This window comes from Silene latifolia, chromosome 11 (assembly GCF_048544455.1).
Source record: "Silene latifolia isolate original U9 population chromosome 11, ASM4854445v1, whole genome shotgun sequence".
NCBI lineage: Eukaryota > Viridiplantae > Streptophyta > Magnoliopsida > Caryophyllales > Caryophyllaceae > Silene > Silene latifolia.
Window position 1 is genome coordinate 200090984 of NC_133536.1, and position 20188 is coordinate 200111171.

Genomic DNA, 20188 nt, shown 5'->3' on the forward strand with positions numbered 1-20188 from the left:
CTATATAAGTACACATGCTAGAAAATTGGGGAAAATGGAAAAGCGAAACAAAAGAGAGAATGTTTTGTTTAAACTTGTAATGTACCTGAAAGGCGATCCGGAACAATGTTTATACAGACATTCTAGTATTCTACTACAGAACTAGCACGGTACAGGAGCAAATAGAAGTCGAGTTTGTAATTGAATCAGGCAACTGAACTAGAAAATGGTATCGGTAGTAAGCCTTCTTTTCCGGGGGCTTTTTTCAGCAATTTGCTTTTGCAAGTCCATGAAATTAGAGCCCTTGTGTGCAAATAATCTACGAAGATTTATCACTGAGAGCTCGCTGAAGCTACCAACTGCAAGATCAGCCTGCACTAAATCATATCTGCACAAGCCAACGGACACCAAATTTAAAAAAAAAAAAATCAATGGCGGAATCAATGAAAAGGGAGATTAATGCTTCCAGAGTTCCAGCAACACATGTTATTTAATAAAATCAATGAGAGGGCCAATGGCGAGCCAGAAATCGACAATTTCAGATATCAAATGGAATCAACTGACAAATTTCGTGCATTTTCTATACTTTTGAACAAACGTTGCGAATTTTTTAATATCCTTCTACCCCTTCCTGGCCCTTTTAGCTCTCTCTCTCTCTGCATCTACCAATGAAAGCGGTGATGCATTCTTTCTGCCACCATGCTATTCACTATAAACAATGAAGGGTACGAACTCCATATACCGGAATATCAGGTGCAAGTTTTCCTGCTCGATGTAGCTAGACTTCACCAAAGTTTCAACACTTACAAAACGGGTTACTTGAAATAAGCATAGTGGTATAAGAGACATACGCAGGGTGAGCACCAATCAGAGCTATAGCCATCATCGTACAGTTGTGAGCAGCAGTGACGCCTCTTGGGTCATCCTCAAAGACCACACACTTTGAAGGCTTCCTATCCAACTGCAAAGAAGTCATCAATGTGGAAATCAATCAACGTGCCTACGTTATCCAAGAAAACAGGCAACTGGATGTAGAGCGCATAAATGGGACATTGAGATAGTACCATCTGTACAGTAAAATGGTAATCTATGCACAAATTTAGTACACCATGATTGTTTGGGTTAAAGTAAATCGAAAACGATCAAAATTAAAAATAGGGATATTCTCTCGTGTACCCCCGAACTTTTTCGTTTTCTATGGTGTACCCTCGTTTTTTGCAAAAAAACTGACCGACAATAATTCTCTGTTACGAGTTCAGAAAACGGTAATTTTTTTTTCAAACCAATTATCTCGTCAAGGCCTTCAATTTGAAAAAAAAATTCACCGCTTTTTGAACTCGTAGCCGGTAGTTATCGTTGGTCAAACATTTTTTAACAAATAAACTTTGACCGACCATAATTCCGACTACAAGTTGAGACGTCGGTGAATTTTTTTTCAAACGGAAGACCTCTTAAAGACAGACAATTTGGAAAAAAAGTTTTATCGTATTCTGAACTTGTAGCCAAGAGTTATTGACGGTCAAAGTTTTTTTGCATGAAAAGAAGGGTATATCATAGAAAATGAAAAAGTTAAGGGGTACACGAGAGAATATCCCTTAAAAATAAAAGTTACACCTCTAAGTGGCTATAACATGGCAACTATGATTATCGAGTCTAGTTACAGCTTAATGTGATACATATTGTCCTAAATTAAAATTGGTGGATACACAGTTCAACAGTAAAGCATAAGTGAAGTATGTATCATAAGGAATTCTAACCTTCACAGCAGCAGAGAGAAATCTATGTGCCATTGCCTCCATGCCATCTTCTTCACTCACAATTGCCTGTCAGGCCGATTATATGATTAATGGCTAGTGCAGATTTATCGTGCAAGTTCCCCAACAATAAAAAAAGTACTCTTTTTCAAAGGATAAGTTACACAAATACAAGCAATCTTTTTCAACAGACGAGTTAGCAAAAAAAACCACTTTCATTTTCATACTAGCTTGGTATTCTTTCGGCCTTCATTACAATTTGTTTTCGCCTTTCAGCACTAAACAACAGGAAGTACCATGCTAAGGTAAATCTGTTACCTGAAAATATTTTTTAATTCTCATCCTCTCCAAGGCTTCAACCATGTTTTTCCTATCAAAACTTGAAACAATTGCGCAAGGTATACGAGCAGTTGATACTGCCTCCAGCCATTCTTCCAAGCCCTCCAAAGGTTTGTCAAGCTAAACACAATTACGTTATACGTTGTTAATAGTTATACCAACTTATATGGAAACAAGCACAAGCACAAATAATCCACAAGTTAAACCGCTTACCTTGAGAAGATTCTCATGATAAAATTGTGAAAGTTTAAGCTTCAAAAAATCCACGTCACTCTCTGATTTCTCCCAATTCAAAATCTGATAGAATTAAAGAGTGTTAAAACAATATTTGCTCATCAGCAGGATCATATTTTCTATGCGCAATTTTATCATCCCTTTAGACACTATTTTGAACACACAATTTAAAGCACAAAACAACATTCGATCGTCCAGAAATCACCACAGTTCAGCGATTCTCTTGTGTAGTGGAATATACACTACGGGAAAATGTACCCGGCTTTGTAGCCAGACATTCATATTTGCTCAGTAGACAGGCTTATTTAGCCAAGATCAATTAAAATACTAGATAATGAAGGCGAAGAAAAAAAAAGAGGTGATTATTAGTTCTATAATGCTAGTTAACAGAAAATTTGAATGAATGCAACTATAAGAGGATATAACTAGTTATGTATAAACCCCTGACAAGTAATTAGTAATATCAACAAGTATTCAACATGATGATAAATACGAGTATAGCTTAAGCAATTATCAGACCTTATTCAGCACATAGTCAGGGTCTGAGTAAAGCATCAGTCTTTGGGTACTAGCATCCTCAGGAAGTTCTTTTCCTGTAAAACAAGAAAGGAATGTCGTATTCACTAAACGACTGTATCACATAATTGCATTCAAATGGTATTGTGCACAAAGTAATCATCTAGTGATCTAAAGCAGTGGTTCTATCACTTCTACGTCTACCGGGAAAGAGAGACGTCAAGGAATCAGCTTCATGCCTTCATTACAATTTGCAATAGAAATATTCACAGAATAAATCAATAATGCAGCAACTATCTCAGCCTGTCAGCCAACACAAAATACTATTCCCTTTCTCCCAATCATTTGTTTACCTTTGATTAAAATGCCCTTCACAAAGAATAAAAAAGGTAAACAAATGATTGGGACGAAGGGAGTAAATTCCAACTGTCAACACCCTAGAGGCAGAAGAGTTAAACTAAGTAATATGAAAAGAAGTTTGTGAAAGAGAGCATCTAGTGATTTTAGTCACTCAGAGGAGACTGTGAAGGACGATAAATTGTGCAATGGTACGCCAAGTGGAGGTTCACTTATAACAGTAATCATCTAGAGATTTAAAACATTGAGTCTACATGAAAGCAGAGTTCTATACTTGATCAGTTGAGCTTGTTCGCATGCAAATGGAACTCTTCAGGATCCCAGCACAGAAAATGGACAAGACAACAGAAAAGTATGTAGACTTACGTAAATCCTCTTCTCTCCTCAATAAAGGAGAGGATGAAAGGCACGAGTTTTCAACTAGAAACATAAAGAATAAGGATATGGCACATAGTCATTGAATACCTTCTTCAGAAGCAAGCTGTCTCCACGCATTCAACTTCAATGCTCGAGTATCAGACTGAAAATATACAAGAAGCATTAGATTGAAAATAGAGGAAAGCAAGTATTTTTATCAAAACAGAATCACATTTAACACCATGTAGATAGTTCAGCACTCCATTCAAGTTGATCAGCTAATTAGCTATGGAACTCAGTTTCTAGCTAAGATAATGGGGTTCTAATTCAGCTTTCTCCTCCAAGTAGTTTTACGCAGTATGTATGTGAAATATTTTTCTTTTCAATAACTTTGTCCTAAATGTGAATTGTAGATGTGTATAGATATGACTAACAAAAGGCACGAGGAGTAGGCAACTACATGGAACCTTTCCTTCGGAAGAGACTCTTCACGGTTGCAACTTGCAAGAGAAACTCTACAGTTATTGTGCACGGATGTAGATTATCTCTGCATGCTACCTCAACTAAGCAAACAAAATGCAGTACCAATGCAAAATGAATTGTTTTAAACTAGTATGTACTTGCTAGTATAGTGTCCTTTCGAGATTACATAAATTCCAAACTTACTGATGAACTATCACTTCTGCACAATTTGTGGAGGCTACACCTACAAGTATTCTATTTCACCCAACAACAACTGAAACGGCAACACAATGGTTCATATACAAAAGGCAACAGCATATGAAGAAAGCAGAAGGCTTTCAAATGAACTTACCACGACATTATCCCACGAGAAGATAAGTCCAAATGCTTCATCCGGTTTCATTGCATAGCGTATTCTTTGAAGAAAGCCTTCTTGTAAACGGTCATTCAGAAAATCCTAACACAGACAAGGTAAATGCCATAAAAACATGACTATATGAGTCAATCACTGACCTAGGAAAGATTTTCGACCATAATTTAAAGTGTTCTCGTCTTAATATAAGCATTCAAGACGTATTTATTCATTCAAAGATTCATACCACATCGACTTTTAAAGGTCCATCCGGTCTAAAAGTTTCAAAACCTTCTCCATATTCAGCTCCAATTGCCTAAAACCACAAATTACATCGTTTCAAATCGACCACAAATTAAACACATACCACACAATGAATTCCTAATGAAATAATAACAAACAACAAGAACTCATCAAACTAGCCATAAAGCTCAAAACTTTCAGCTTCATACCATAAACTACCTAATCCATGAAAATCACAAACTTAAAACAAAGCTAAAACCATACAAATTTCCAACCAAAACCCACTAAAATTCACATTAAAACACACAAATACAACTAAATTACATTAAAAAAAAATTAAAAAAAACACTCACCTCTTCCATAAAAAATTTGCCAGGGAGGAAAGGAAGCCCATTTTGATCAAAACCACAAGCATTTCTAATCACTAAACGTCTTTTAATTTGATTCTGCCTGTTTAATCTCTGTATTAATCAAACAAAATAAAACCATATTCATAAATTCACCCAATAACAACAAAAATTATACTCCCTCCGTCTCAATCATTTATTTACCTATCTTATCCTACTCTTTATGTGCCGTATTTTAATCAAACGTAAACAAATGAGCGTGACGGATTGAGTACAACATAAAACCAAAAGAATAAAACAGAAAGATATAAATTACCGAGAATTTAAGGTTGTTGGAAAATTGAGACTCAAAAAACCCAGAAGAAGATGAAGGTCTACAAGAAGGAACTATAGCTGAACCTCTAATAATATTACAACACTCCATTTTTTTCTCTCTATAACCAACCCTTCTTTCTCAAAACAAATTCTGCAAAATCTTGAGTTTATTTTAATATATTTTATTTTATTTTTGTTGGGAAAGGAATTTTTTATCCTCAATTATAAAATGGTCTGATATTTTTATTTTTATTTTTTGCTAATTTAATTAGTCATGTATTTCCCACCTTTCCTTTATCTAGTCTTATTTTTAGTTTTTCTTGCATTAGAAAAAGGAATCATTGTTTTGATCAAGTGTAATATGCTTAGTGTGGTGTATATTGGGCTATGGCTAGAGTAAATATATGTTTGAAGTTTGAACATTTTTAAGTCTATGGCCCATGAATGTAAGTCCAACAATGTATTATCCAACACAATTACTTGGCACATTTGTAGCCAACCTATGTTGGAAATTTTTTATTTTTGTTGAGGCGGGTTTTAGTTCGGATTTGGGTTGAATGAAGCTGAAAGAACGATTAACTTCTTATGATAGAATCTAAGTCGATATGTTGTTAGTTTATTGAGACTAGGAGTCAATCTTTGATTTAAAAAACTTGATGGTATTTCACATTTAATTTTTCTCCGAAGTTAGTATACTGTTTGCTAGGGCCGATATAAGGAAATGCTCGGTGATTGCTAACATAATTAGCAAATATGAAAGAGCTTATGAACAGAAAATTAATTATGATGAATCTGAAGTTGTCTTTAGCAAAAATGTGCATATTGCGATGACAGAAAATGTGAAGTCGGTGTTGGGAGTTCGTGAAGTCGAGAAACATGAGAAATACATAGGCATACCCATTATCATTGGCGGATCTAAAAAAGTCGTGTTTGTCGACGTAAAGGATCATTTATAGGGAAAAAAACACAAGAGGGTCGAGGGTATTGATTGGAGTTGTTACCGGTCATCCCCACTTACATTATGAGCATGTTTATGACCCTGATAGTCTCATTGATGAGCTTTGTTCCATAATTGCTCGATTTTGGTGAGGCTCGAATGAGCCTCGAAGGAATATTGATCCATGGTGTGACACCCTCATTCATTGCGGAAAAATAAACACGTAATTCTAGAATAAAACTGCATGGATATGTTTGTAATAGGTTCATTTGGGTAAAAACCTGTAATTTTTAAAACCTGAACCTGTTATAAAAGTATCCAAATGGGAAGGTGTCAAACATGCAAGGTCTAAAATAAATCTCATAATAAAATATCGCTAAAGTCGCGAAACAAAGTTATACAACCCAAATATGATAAAGGGAGACATATGTCCCTAAAAAGTATATAACATAAAAAGTGTTTAAGGGTCACAATAAAATAAAGTCAATCTAGGTCTCAAGGTTACTTTGCTCGCTAGCTCGTCCATGTACCCCATATATGCATCACCTACCTGTCAATCGCATTTTATACAAATACGAAAGCCACAGTCAGTGGGGAGTAACTCCGAGTTCTCCCAGCCACGAAATGTCATAATTAATATAACATGTAAATATAAGAATATGAATATGAATAACACATAGCCTTAGCATATAGATGCTAGACAATTGTACTCATCATGTGAACAACAATAAAACAACACATAGTCCTAGCATGTGAATACTAGACCGACTCATACTACACTATCATGTGAATCACATATCATCCAGGAATCCAAACTCTATCAACCATAGCCGGCTTGCATCTCACCTTCTATGATTCATAGAATCATCAAACAAGAAAGGACAATATATCTAGAGACAGGCATAAGTTCTTAGGACGGTCAATAGTCACTCTGTAACTCGAGTCTATACCACGAGGTAAGGTAAACACCCTAGTCCTAAACCTGCGCAGACCTAGCGACATGCGGAAAATACCGCATCCAAGACCCATGATCACACACATGAGTGCCCCTAAGGAGTCCACCAAAGGGTTGGCTAGTACTTAAGCTGACCACATACTTCTACGAGTACGTCAGGAGGTCATGCCCTAACTTGGATATAAACCCACCAAGCTAAGACACAAAGGCTATTAAGCCGCAAACATACACTCGTCAAAGACTATAATGGCCTATCTATGACGAAGGCCGAAATACACACCTAGGACCTAGTCCCAGCTTGAATACTTTAGCCCACGCCAGACAAGACAAGTAGGACACCCAATTAACCATAAGAGGGCAAAGAGTCCAAACTTGCACACACAAATGATCATACACACCCTAGCATATGAAAGGCTATGCAAGAGCATATTCAGCTGACAATCCAACAATATCTCCAATATCAATAATAATCCAAATTCCAGCTAACCAACAGTACCATAATCCATGAGAACAAGCTAAAATGGCAAAGAGGCAACAAGACTCAAGCATAAGACATCCAAAGCATCCAACAACCAACATGTGAAAAGACAATCATACTCAAAGACAAATCCTCGACCCTAGTCCCGCGACGGGTCATCGGTCAAATCGAGGCTGACCGGTTTAAACCTAGTTTGACCAAACTCGTTCGGTCAACTGCCCACTCGAGTCTTGGCCTACTTTGGCCCAAATCACAAAATTCATCACAATATCATTCTCATGCCATTTCCAATTTCTATCATGTGAAAGACTACTAACATAAGAAAATATATTCCAACTTACAAAATAACTAATTCCACAAAATTCTCGCATAATAAACTAGCATAAATAACCGTCTCACACAAGGGTAAACTTTTCTATAAATTTTATCGATAAAACGACGCCATTTACTCATACGGACTTCGAATTGAGTGATTCAAGTGGCTAAACCACCTAATTTTTCGACGCCGTTCAATCTGTCATATTTTTGGAAACATTGGAAACCGTCTTGGTCTGGTACTGACGCGTTCCAGCCAAAACACGGACTTGTCACACCACATAATTCATCATCCAAATTTGTTCCAAACAATAATATACAAATGGGTAACATAAATTAAACATAAGCATACTCATCTTACTCCATTCATTCATTTATCAACAAGATCGTCTCAAACAACAACAAACAACAACAAACAACAAATACAACTACTAATGTGACATTAATTCGTCGAGTAACTCGGAATAGTTACCTTAAGCTAGCAAAGAGACAAATAATAACTTGAGAAAGCTTCTAAAACCCAAAATTACTCTTCATCTTCAACAACATATGAGTCACCTAACTCATCTTCAAATTCTTCACCTATAAGAACAACAAAAACACAATTATTAAGTTTAAATTCGAAACCCTAAAAAAAAGTGTCTTAAACAAAAATTGGGGGAAATGAAAATAAAGCTTACTAGTAGATGAAGGATGAAAAGAGGATTCCAAATATATAATTTTTATGCAAATTGGTGGAGAAATGAAGGATTTATGGTGGATTTAGGGATTGTAAGGAGGATTTTTAGTGGGTTTTTGGTGTTTGAGAGAAGGAGGAGATAAATTGAGTTATGGAGGAAATGAAAATTGGAAGAGGGGACAAATGGAGGGTAGGTGGCCAGCCAAAAACATGGGGAGATGGGTCATTTGTTTACGTTTTGGTTCGTTTCGACGGAAATTAGAAATATTCGTCGAACGCGATTTCCGAGAAAAGTAAAGTTCTTAAACACGATTTTACTAAAAGATTAAGTACTCATATACCCAATATCCAAACTCGTTTACCCAACGACCGTAAGAAATGGGAAAATCCCAATTTTACGACTTTTATCCGAAATCTATTTTAACAAAGGAAAATGTTTAAATATAGTTTAAATCACTTTTAAACATTTCTAAACTATCAAAAATGATTACATTTCTTCAAAATAAAATAAAGTTATATTTTATCAAATAAATTTTATTTCAAATAAATTAATATTAAATTAAAATAGATTAAAATATTACTCTTAAAATATAATAAAGGTATTCAAATTTACGGGGTGTTACACATGGGTTAAGTGAGGATAAACTTTGTTAGCCCATAGCAGCCGGGGGGATGAGTTTTCGAGATCTCTGGATCTTTAACCAAGTTTAATTCCAAAACACTTAGACATTGAAGTGAGTGTGAGGGATAACTAAATGACATATGCATATTGGACATCGATTATTGGAACGCAGGTGCATACAAATGAGAGGCTCTCAAGGTCGAGTAAATTTGAAAGCCCGACTCGTCAATTACATACTTTTGACGGGTGTTGCACGGGGCCCAACTTGTTTGCGTGTGTCAACAGAAGTCGGCCTGACAAGCTGTACATCCCTCCTCGGTTCCTCCTGAGATATCTACACATACAATTGGAGATGAGCCACCTGATGGCCTTCGAGCTATCTTAAGAGAAGACTTGCTGGGAGTCGCATTCCCTCGATTAGTTTCTAGCTAGTTTATTTTATTTGTCGGGGATTTTTTCCCCTCTTTTGCACCAAAAAAAAAAACAATTGGAGATGTAATATAAAAAGCAATAAGTATTAGGATATTAAGGTGCTGGTTGGCCAAACTTAAAAAGTGTTTTTGGAACTGAAAAAGTAATACCTAGGCCAAACACCTTAAATTACGGAGTTTTAAAACTAATTTTAAGAAGTCAAAAACTCATTACCCTAAAAGTAGAAGTAGGTATTTTGTCTAGAAAACCGTTATTTTTCTCTAGAAAACCATTATTTTTTCTCTAGAAATAAGTATACTTACGCACTTTTTTTCTCTAGAAAACCATTATTTTTTTTATACATGTTGTACCTTCACTTTTTCTCTTCTCTATACAATATTTGCTTCTTTCCTCTCACGTACACCGTTAAAGTATCAGGGTATGTAAAATTATAGTTTTGATTTGCTTCTCTCCTCACACAATATTGGTTGGCATAATTTTGATTTGAAAAGGGTGTGTAAAGTCATACAGAGTAAATTGAAGGATAATTATATAGTTTTAGTATAATTGACGAGTGATTACATAAAATTTTTAAACGTTTATTTTATTCAGCTGATGAATCTACAAATAACATGGTTAATGAAAAAAGCAAAAAAAAAAAAAAAAAATAGCTGAATGGAAGTTGTTAGGTCAAACATATAAATTTTATAAGAAACCGCTTTTACAAAATTATGGCCAAACAACAAAAACTTTTCCAAAAAGTAGCTTGTAAATAAACTCCTTTTAAAAACGAAAATCTATTTTGCACAAGTAAAGCCAAACAACATCTAAGATAATGATTGAACCTCAACTATAACCTTAAGGTTTTGACAGTCTTCTCACATGATATCAGAGCCAGCCTGACCAAGATGTCATATGTTCAAATCCTGGGATCCCCCCAAGCCAATATCTCATAATTGAATTTCAACACAGGTTAGAAAAGAGTTTGTACACTAACCACTCTTGGAGCTTGAACACTAATCACTATTCAAGCTAAGCCCAAAATGCATTCGAGTGAAATAGCATATATATTAGGATATTAAAATATTAAAAATATTAATATAACCTCCACTGTAACCTTAAAATTTTAGTTGTTGCTGATGCTGCTCAGCGTAAGTGTGCTAAGTACGGGGATTTGTGCGCGGCAGCGGGTTATGGTTTCCTTCCCTTCTCTTTCTCATCACTTGGGGAGCTGGATTCGGATGTTGTTGCCTTGTTCAAGCGGATCCAGAAATTCTCGGTATCTCAGGATGCGGGGGCTCGGGTGGCCGCTTACATTTTTACTTGACTTAGCTTTGCTGTTGCTAAGGGTGTGGGAGCCCAGATTGTCTCTCGGCTCCCCACCAATTTCATGTAAACTTTTATTTTTATTTTAATGATATCTGCGCGCATCCTTTAAATAATAATAATAATAATAATAATAATAATAATAATAATAATAATAATAATAATAATAATAATAATAATAAATACGATACATGTATATATACGGTACCATACTAACTACCCATATACATATACCCTCCATCCTTATCCACCCACCAACCTTATCCTTTCATAATCCAACAAAATCCACCAAAATCATGAGAGAAGAGAGAAGAAAGAAAATGGAGATTTTGTCTCTCCGCCTCGAGATCGTAAGGTAAAAACCGTCTTAAACTTATTTATATATTATTTAATTAATATTGTTGACCCGCCTCGACCTCGACCGACGTTGACCCATCATTTGACCACCGTTGACCGCCCAAAAAGGGGTTTGACCGTGACTTTTATAGGGGTTAAATTGTTGTTATAGCTGTTTTGTGCGACCGTCTTAAGACGGATTTTTGACCCACCTTTCGTGGTTGTTTTGGGCTGACCTTGGGTGGGTTGTGTTGAGGGGAGTGATGAGGTCATAGTGGTGGTCTTGGGTGGTGGGTTAGGTGGTTGTGGTGGTCGGAAACCGATGGTAAAAGGAGGGTGTCGGACTTGTTGTGTTGTGTCGATTGTTGTTATTGTTGTCGTTGGTGTTACTGTTGCTGCTGGTGGCTGCCGCCTGCGTGGTGGGTGGTCACTGGGCCCATCGTGGGCAGGGGAGACCACGGCGGTGGCCGGCGCCGATGGGGGTGGCGGTTGTGTGTGTATGTGTATGTGTATGTGTATGTGTATGTGTATGTGTATGTGTATGTGTGTATAAGTGTTGTGGGTCATGGGAGTTGTGAGGGTTGAGGTCGTAGGTGGTGGTCGGCCGTAGAGGGGGTGGTTACGGCGGCTGTTTTGGGTGTGAGTATGGTGGCTAGGATTGGTGGTGGAAATGGTGGTGTTAGGTGGTTACATGGACCAAATATGTGACGGGTTTTGGGGAAAGTTTCAAGGCGGGTTTTTGTTTATTAATTTCGTATTTAATTTAATTAGATTAATTAGTAATTAGATTAGTTAGTAATTATTTGTAATTAATGGTATTTAGGTGATGGTTTTTGTGGGAAATTATTATTATTTGGATCGCTTGTGAAGAATGCTAAAAGGTAGGTTTATCCTTCTCAATTTTAATAATTTGTCTAATTCTTAAATGAGTCATATGTCATTCATTTGTATTGAATGAGTCGGTAATTGGCATGTTATACGACATCTTGCATTTATTGTATTGTCATGTATGTCGGAGGACTTGGTGGCTTACTTGTTGTTATGGAGACGTGAGGCGGTTGAGAGACCGTCTCACGCTCGGGTCGCCTCTTGGAGCTTCCCACTCCAAGAGGGATGTGCACATTAATGGCTTGAGTTATGGAGGGACTCGTGTGGTTGAGACACGACGTCTGGCAGGGGATCCGGTTGGCTTCCAAACCCGGTACGTCTGGGCGTGTCTCGGTACCTGTTTGTGGTTGTTGCTATGTCTGGGCGTGTCCCGGTACCAGTGTGGTTGTCGGTATGTCTGGGCGTGTCCCGATACCGTGGTGGTGGTTGTTTGATAGCGGTTCACTCATATCATAGTCATGTTGCATGTTCACACACTCGAGTCGTGTCACACTTTATTTATTGAAAGTGGCGTTTGTCTGTCTGTGTAATTGTCACCTATTTTCGGGGTAGCCTGTGTCGATCCATATGATATTTCCGATCATATGGGGAGCAGGTTAAGTATAGGTTTTGCTTGTTGACGTGATCGGGGTTGTGGGCTGTGCTTTGGACTCGGAGTCGAGTAGCATAGTATAGATGACATAGATGGTAGTTAACTTATAATTTGTATAGTTCACATTTATTCATTAGTTTATGTTGTAATAACTAAACTTATTATTTATTTTAAGAAGTTTCTTCATTATAATTCCGATTTCACTGCCTCGGGAAACCGAGATGGTAACATTTCCTAATTACCTTGGCCGGGTAAGAAGGGGGTGTTACAAAGTGGTATCAGAGCGACGATTTTGGAACCTAAACCAATGAACCAAAATGAACATATGAGTGTCTAATAAAATGAACCCGACATGAGTACAATAGGAGGTCAGTTTTGGGTGAGAAGGATCCCTCATTTCAAAACTAGATCCTATTGTTTCGGTTGGTCACTACGTGGGTGGCTATGAGTCGGGAAACGTAAAGTGGAATGTGTTAGAAATCTATATCTCATTACTTGACATATTCATATATGTGATGATTTAAATTTAGTCATAAAATTAAATGTTGATCTTATGCATGCAAACAATAATAAAATAAAGGAAGAAATCATCATCTTACATTGAAGATTTCGGATTATTTGGGCACAAGTGAGTTCTCCTACTCACTTGTTCTTGAACTTCCTTAAATAGATGAACAAGGATTCAAGTAAAGAATCCCTCCCAAGGATTAATACCCAAGGTAACAACTTAATAAAATTAATATTATTATTACTAGAATAATATTAATTTAAATAAAATTGACCAAAATATTATTTTTGTTCTCTTGATTTTCGGCTAAGAGAAGAGGAGAAAGAGGAAGATTTTATCTCACTAAAAACTCTTATTTTTAGTTGTGTGATGTATATATCATACACTAATGTTTTTGGTAGTGTATATTAGGTAAAAATAAGAAGAAAACCCCATGGTTTTTCTCTTCTCAAAACCGGGTAGAAGGGGGGAGGTTTTATGCCCAATGCATGATCAAAGTGCTCTTCACAATAACCACTAGGTTTGCATGGCTAGGTTTAGGCAAATGATTATGTTTACCACTTACTTAATCAACATAATATTTTCCTAATATCACCCCTAATTTCGGTCATATGGAGATAAAATGGATTCCATTTTATCTTTGTCAATTTGTCACATGTCACATGTCATGTAAAATTGTTATGTATTTTTAACATATTAAAAATCAACGCATTAATAAAAATACGTCATATACAAAATTGACTTAGTAATAATTCATAATTACTTGTAGCAAAATATTTTACCAATTATAAATCACAACATCTTGTATTTATAATAATTTATTCATTCAAATGCAATTGTTTCCTTAAACAATAATTTCATCTAAGTAATAAAACAATTCGATTACTTAGACCGTATCTTATTTAATCAAATTACAATGAGACACGTAAATATTACTTCCAAAATCGTTCGTCAATTTTAAGTAATTTAATTAACCCGTATCGTCATACGATCAATTAAATGATCAATTAAGAGTGTTACCCTTTAGGTATGACCTAAGGGGATCAACTGGTCACCACCGTCGCACGACAGTAATGTCAAACTCTAGTCAGCCAATCATTACCGATATGTGTGGACTAGTTGACAGTAAAATATTAATTCCCAATTGTATTCTTTAGAATGAGACTTAAACATGTGATTATCATGATCAACAGTTGTGATCGCATTATTGTCGGAGGACACATATTCCAACAATCTCCCACTTGTCCTCGACAAGTGTGCGTCACCAATTCTCTTGTCCTATTACTATTTCCCACTCAATGCAAGGTGTCTTTCAGGTCGTACTTGTAAGTGATCATATCGAGAGTGGTTTCCTCGATCTGGAGAATAACTGATTGACCGGATTTATCTACCATAGATATCTTCCTAGCGTGGCCATGCATTTCCAGTTCATTATTCCTCGAGTGGCCCTGAGATATTGTTTTAACCCTGACTAGGGGTGGACAATTCATATCGCACTCATTCCCTTCGACTAGCTACAGCCATCATAACCCAAAATATGCCCATTTGACCCCATTTACGAAGGTCGTAGTAACACAAATCAAAGTTAATCTGAAACTGTGCCATCTTAGGCGAATAGTCTTTAGTAAAAAGAATCGACTCATTAGAATACTATAGTAGCTCTCGCCACGACCAGGCTATATAAATTTGCCAGAACTCTATAAGCGGTCATAAGGCCCGACAAAGTGTTTCTAACAGTCTGCCTATATGATCGACTAGTCATTCTCATATGACTTCATGGCACTTGAACTTGCCATCAATCGCATCACACTCTAGTCACTTCGAGACGTCACCTCATATAAGTAACTATGGGCGAATACAATGCTAATCCGTGTTCACTGTAACGGGGTTCAATTGTCTCTACAACCCGTTTGGATGTAACAAAGTATAAGGTGAGTTAATAATAACTCAAACGACAAATGTCGACATCACATTCGGGTAGTCAATATCGTATTACAACCTTGTGATGCATATCGTAAGTGTATAAACACCAGACGATTGTAATGGAAGTTTAATATACCATGTGTCCATGTGTTCAAACTTCTTAATCGCATTTTCCTTTACATTCATGTTATCTCTCATAGCATGAACCTTACCAAGTACACATATAGGTTCCCAACCTCGGTTTGGGTTCTTTATCTTGAAAGAACTTTCTGGTTGTTTATCACATAACCAACGAATTTGTAGTGAATGATATAACTTGCACTGATCAAGTACTCCACTCACACACAATGCACTAGGTATATGTTTTGTAGAGTCTTGCAACAATTGTCAAGATGATTAGCCTAGTACTTCTCACAAGTCCTAGCATTTTAGAAAATATTAGTTTTGAGTAACTTCTCATTTCAACTAAGTATCTTTCCAAACTTCTTATTTCTCCTTTTAGCTTGAAAAGCTTAGGATTTTCATAAATCCTTACGCGTGTTCGAACTTTAATATGTGTTACCTCTTGACACATAACAGAGTGTTCTGTTAAACATTGAAATCGCTCATCGGATTCTCCTCGAAAATACATGACGATTCTTCTATGGCTTGCCAATAAATCATCATGCTCTTATGCATATGATTCATTATTGGACATGTGCATGATTATTCTAATGGCGGAAATATTAGTAACTAATAATCATGTGATCAACCATTCTTAAGTTCAATGAACGACCATGACTACTTATGGTAATTCCATTTTCATCGACATGAATAACCTATGTTTCTCGTTGATTCGATGTGTATATCTCAATACCTATCCAACATCTCATGATGTGATTGGATTCATCATAGTCCATTTTCATCCAGAATTGAAAACTCAAATACTTCTTTGTGAAAGAAAGTATTAGCTCGTCATTCTCAATGAGTAATGAGTTATAAACTTTTACAAGATGATTTCTCCCACTAAATTCCATGTCTTCACATGATAATTTCCAACTCCCACTTAATTCCACATGTTTCACAATTGACTATTGAATCGAAACTTTTCAAGAATTTGAAATATATTTTTGCTTTGCCAAGTTATTAAGATAAAACCATATATGTTCCTATCATATCATTTCAAAATACCTATTGTGAAAAGGTTTCAATCTTAACCTTATGGAAAGAGATTCTAATCTCTAACTCATTCATTTTATAATGATGCTCGGCTATGTCATTAGATTAAATGTGAATTATATCTAATACACGTCCTTCTCAAAAATACTCTTTTCGAAAGGAGGTTTAACCATTTCATTTTCATAATGAGGTTAAGTAATGACATTAGCGTGGTTAATACTTAACTCAGCTCTTGTGGATATCGGCATATCAATATTTGCAACTTTTAGTCATAAATCTCATTTATTTTCGACGATGCAACTTTGTTTCATTTAGGCTCTTAAGTAAATATCAATAATGAAACTATTGGTCAAATGTTGTTCATAAACTAGTCAAAACTCTTGTTAAGACTTTATATTAGTCATTCTTATTCCAAAACTTTCTTTTGGTCTCCTCGTGTAGTTATCTTGAGAACATATTCTTTTGATTACTTCACTTGGTCTCTTTTCTCATGTAGATATCATCTATTCGAGACCATAGATCTCATCTATTCGAGTATACTATCTATATAGGTATACAAATCATTCTTTCTTGCATAGATCTCCTTTACACAAGTACACAAATTTTTGCTTGGTGTTGTTTGTGTCTTCATTTTTCTCCCACTCTATCTTTAGAATAAATACACTAGAGATTCAAAGATAGCTTATGAGACACAAATAATGATTTTGAAGTATAAGGAGGACTATCTCATAGGTTGACTAATTGTTTTAAATTTGATAAGTGTACTTGGTGATTGACATTCCTTTAGGAGAGTTCATCAACTCAATCAACACTTTATAATTGATCATATACAAGCCTTAAGCTTGTCTATTAGATCACTTTAAGTGAATGATCATATGTTTCTATGAGCAAGCGGATAAAGGCGAATTTTTAGAACAAGGATAAAATACGATAAAACGGGTGACTTGGGTTGCAAACCAAGCCACCATTATCCAAAATACAACCATTATCCAAAATACATTTCCATGTCGAACACGGAAATCAAAAGGTTCTAAAATCCGAAACATAAATTAAAATAAGACAATAAAAAGCCAAGCTTCATGGAAGCTACTCCTAGCTTCTCGATGGTTTCTCAAACTTGCTTTTTTTTCCCTTGTCCTTACTTGGTGGAGGCCCTATTTACAATAAAAAGGGGATACATTATTACAACTTTGTATCACAATACCATAGTTGAATTAGAAACATAAAAGAAAGGATAGTCATTTACCTACTGGAGTGATCTTTCCAGCTTTAATGTCACCAAGGTATTTGGAATAATTTCTTTTCCAATGTCCAACACCATTACAATAATGGCATTTATCAAGAGGACCCTTCTTGATCTTGGAGGTGCTAGCTTCATAAGTCTTAACTTTGGTGAAAGTGGGAGTTTGCTTCTTACCCTTCTTCCTATTCTTCTTGAACTTCCCCTTACTTTTGGTGCTTATGTTAAGCACATCCTTAGGTGGGTTAACATTTAACCCCATGTCTCTTTCGGCTTGCACAAGTAACTTGTGCAACTCTTCAAGAGACACGTCCTTGTCTTGCATGTTAAAATTCACCCGGAATTGAACATACGCTTTGACTTTGGATAAGGAGTGTAGAATCCTATCTACAATGAGTTCTTTGGGGATTTCAACCTTTTGAATCTTCAAGGTCTTGACTAGCTCCATCAATTTGATCACGTGAGGGCTAACCTTTTGGCCCTCCTTAAAGTCGAGATCAAAGAATGCCGCGGCGCCTCATATTCGACGATCCGCGGAGTTTGTGAAAACATTGTCACAAGCTTGGAATAGATTTCATTAGCGGTGCCCATCTTAAAGGCTCTCCTTTGGAGATCCGCTTCCATCGCAAAGATCAACACATTTTTCATTGCGGCGGACTCCTTGTGGTAAGCCTCATATGCTTCCCTAGTAGCGGCACTCGACCTAGCATTAGGTTCGGGTGGAGAGGCCTCGGTGAGGTAACGAAGCTTGTCGTCACCTTGGGCGGCTAATTTGAGTTGGGCATCCCAATCGGAGAAATTTAACCCATTCTTTTCAAGTTTACATCGATCCATGAAGGATCGGAGCCATGAAGTATTAGTGAGAGGTGTGGCGTTGGTGTTTGGATTGGCCATTTGTTATGAGAAATAAAAGCGGTCTACAAAACAAAATAGAAGGAATAAAACATATGTCGTTTTCAAAATAATAATAATACTCGTAAAAATTAATTTAAACAAGTTTTATTGCATTTATCTAGTGACCTCTACCCAACTTGATAAATGATTCCGAGATTCAAATTCATATTAACTTGGGCACGGGATAGCCGATGAAACCCTTATCAATATAACTAGGTGGACTAACTCTTTAATCGATTCTACTTTTAGAATTCTCGGTCGATAAAATTACTCTAATATTTATCTAGAGCCCGAAACACATGCGACTGCGGTCACGAATACTTCCGTTGAGGTCAATCCAAATTTCAAATAAATGTGTCCATGACCCAAATTCACATCAACTTGGGCATGAGATAGCCGATGAAACCCTCATCAATACGAATTCGGTGGATAAACATTTATCACCCACTTCCCCTACGTAACAAGGTTTGTACCCTGGGATGGCCGAGTGCACTCCCTCGCGAAATAGGTTTTCATGGTTTCTACTTTTTTTGGTAAGGCTATGTCTCAATTGTTTATTTTTAGCGAGAGGTCATGTCAATTTATTATCTATCACGTTTTAAGTGAACTAAAGCGGTGAACTACGATAATTCTAATTGACACGGTCGATATACTCGATTAAATGATAATGCATGTTTTAGTTATGGCGATTTAGCGATGCATGCGACATATAAATAAAATGCAAAACATAAAATAAATCCTAGTATGGCCTTCCTAAAATAGAAAATCTAATTAACTATTACATATTCGAAAACCAACTCCATTGGTCCCTTGAACTTCGGTTTTGGCACGCATCTCGAGGTAACACTGTCTTTATGTATCGCCTTCTTGAGTGACACCGTCTTCAAAGAACTCCGGAATAAATAAATTACATAATTTCCTATTATACATTTGTAATTAAAATAAAACAAATCTATTAAATTACAAAACGGTGATACAAGATCACAATAAATTACAACCGAATCGATATTCCCATACATTTCGGGTAATACCAATTAAAAACTAAGGCCATACTAAGTAAAAATTACATAATTCAAAATTACATAAAATAAAATGATGACAATCATAAATAAAATGCAGCATTATAATATGTATGAACATGCCCAATTTTATGCTAAATCGCCTTTAAGGAGCCAATATCGTATATAAAACGGTTTTTACGGATTTGCGTGATTCAACCTTTTAAAATCACAATAAATTACATAAAATCATATTTATGCATAAGTTAATTACCCTAACCAACTTAGGACTCAAAATTAGTCTCCACTAACATATATGACTATAACTAACTTATATTTCTTAAAATTGTTCATTCATGGACCCAAAATTACAATAAAATGCTATAAACTCCAAATAAATCACAAAAATTTCAAATAAATTCAAAAATTTGAAATTTAAACTCATGAACATTCTGGAAAAATACCATGACACTCATAATATTCAAAAACTTAGGTTAAAATTTCGAAATATTGATCGGAAAAACTATGTTGCGGTTTATCGGATTTATCAATTATAATCATAAAAACATGAGAAAAATTATATTCATCAACTTTTCAATTTTAGATCTGAAAAATATAATAAAATGCAACATATGACGTTTTTTCTTTGTCATGAAGTATGTTTTAGCAATTA

General features: G+C 35.9%; 1 protein-coding gene and 1 long non-coding RNA gene across 2 annotated transcripts; both read right to left on the reverse strand.

Annotated features, from left to right (window-relative positions):
- Positions 1-42: 42 nt before the first annotated feature.
- LOC141612302 (5-amino-6-(5-phospho-D-ribitylamino)uracil phosphatase, chloroplastic) lies at positions 43-5531 on the reverse strand. Its single transcript, XM_074431041.1, has 11 exons — positions 5257-5531; positions 4947-5054; positions 4598-4666; positions 4351-4455; positions 3645-3699; positions 2826-2899; positions 2286-2369; positions 2052-2192; positions 1737-1802; positions 831-940; positions 43-367 (listed from the first exon to the last, which is right to left on the reverse strand). The coding sequence occupies exons 1-11, from the start codon at positions 5362-5364 to the stop codon at positions 199-201; spliced, it is 1089 nt and encodes a 362-aa protein (XP_074287142.1). The 5' UTR covers positions 5365-5531; the 3' UTR covers positions 43-198.
- A 1050-nt stretch (positions 5532-6581) lies between these two features.
- LOC141615305 (uncharacterized) lies at positions 6582-8784 on the reverse strand. The gene is made up of 3 exons (XR_012529788.1): positions 8621-8784; positions 8413-8522; positions 6582-6742 (listed from the first exon to the last, which is right to left on the reverse strand). It is a non-coding gene; the product is annotated as an uncharacterized LOC141615305 (long non-coding RNA).
- Between the last annotated feature and the right edge of the window lie 11404 nt (positions 8785-20188).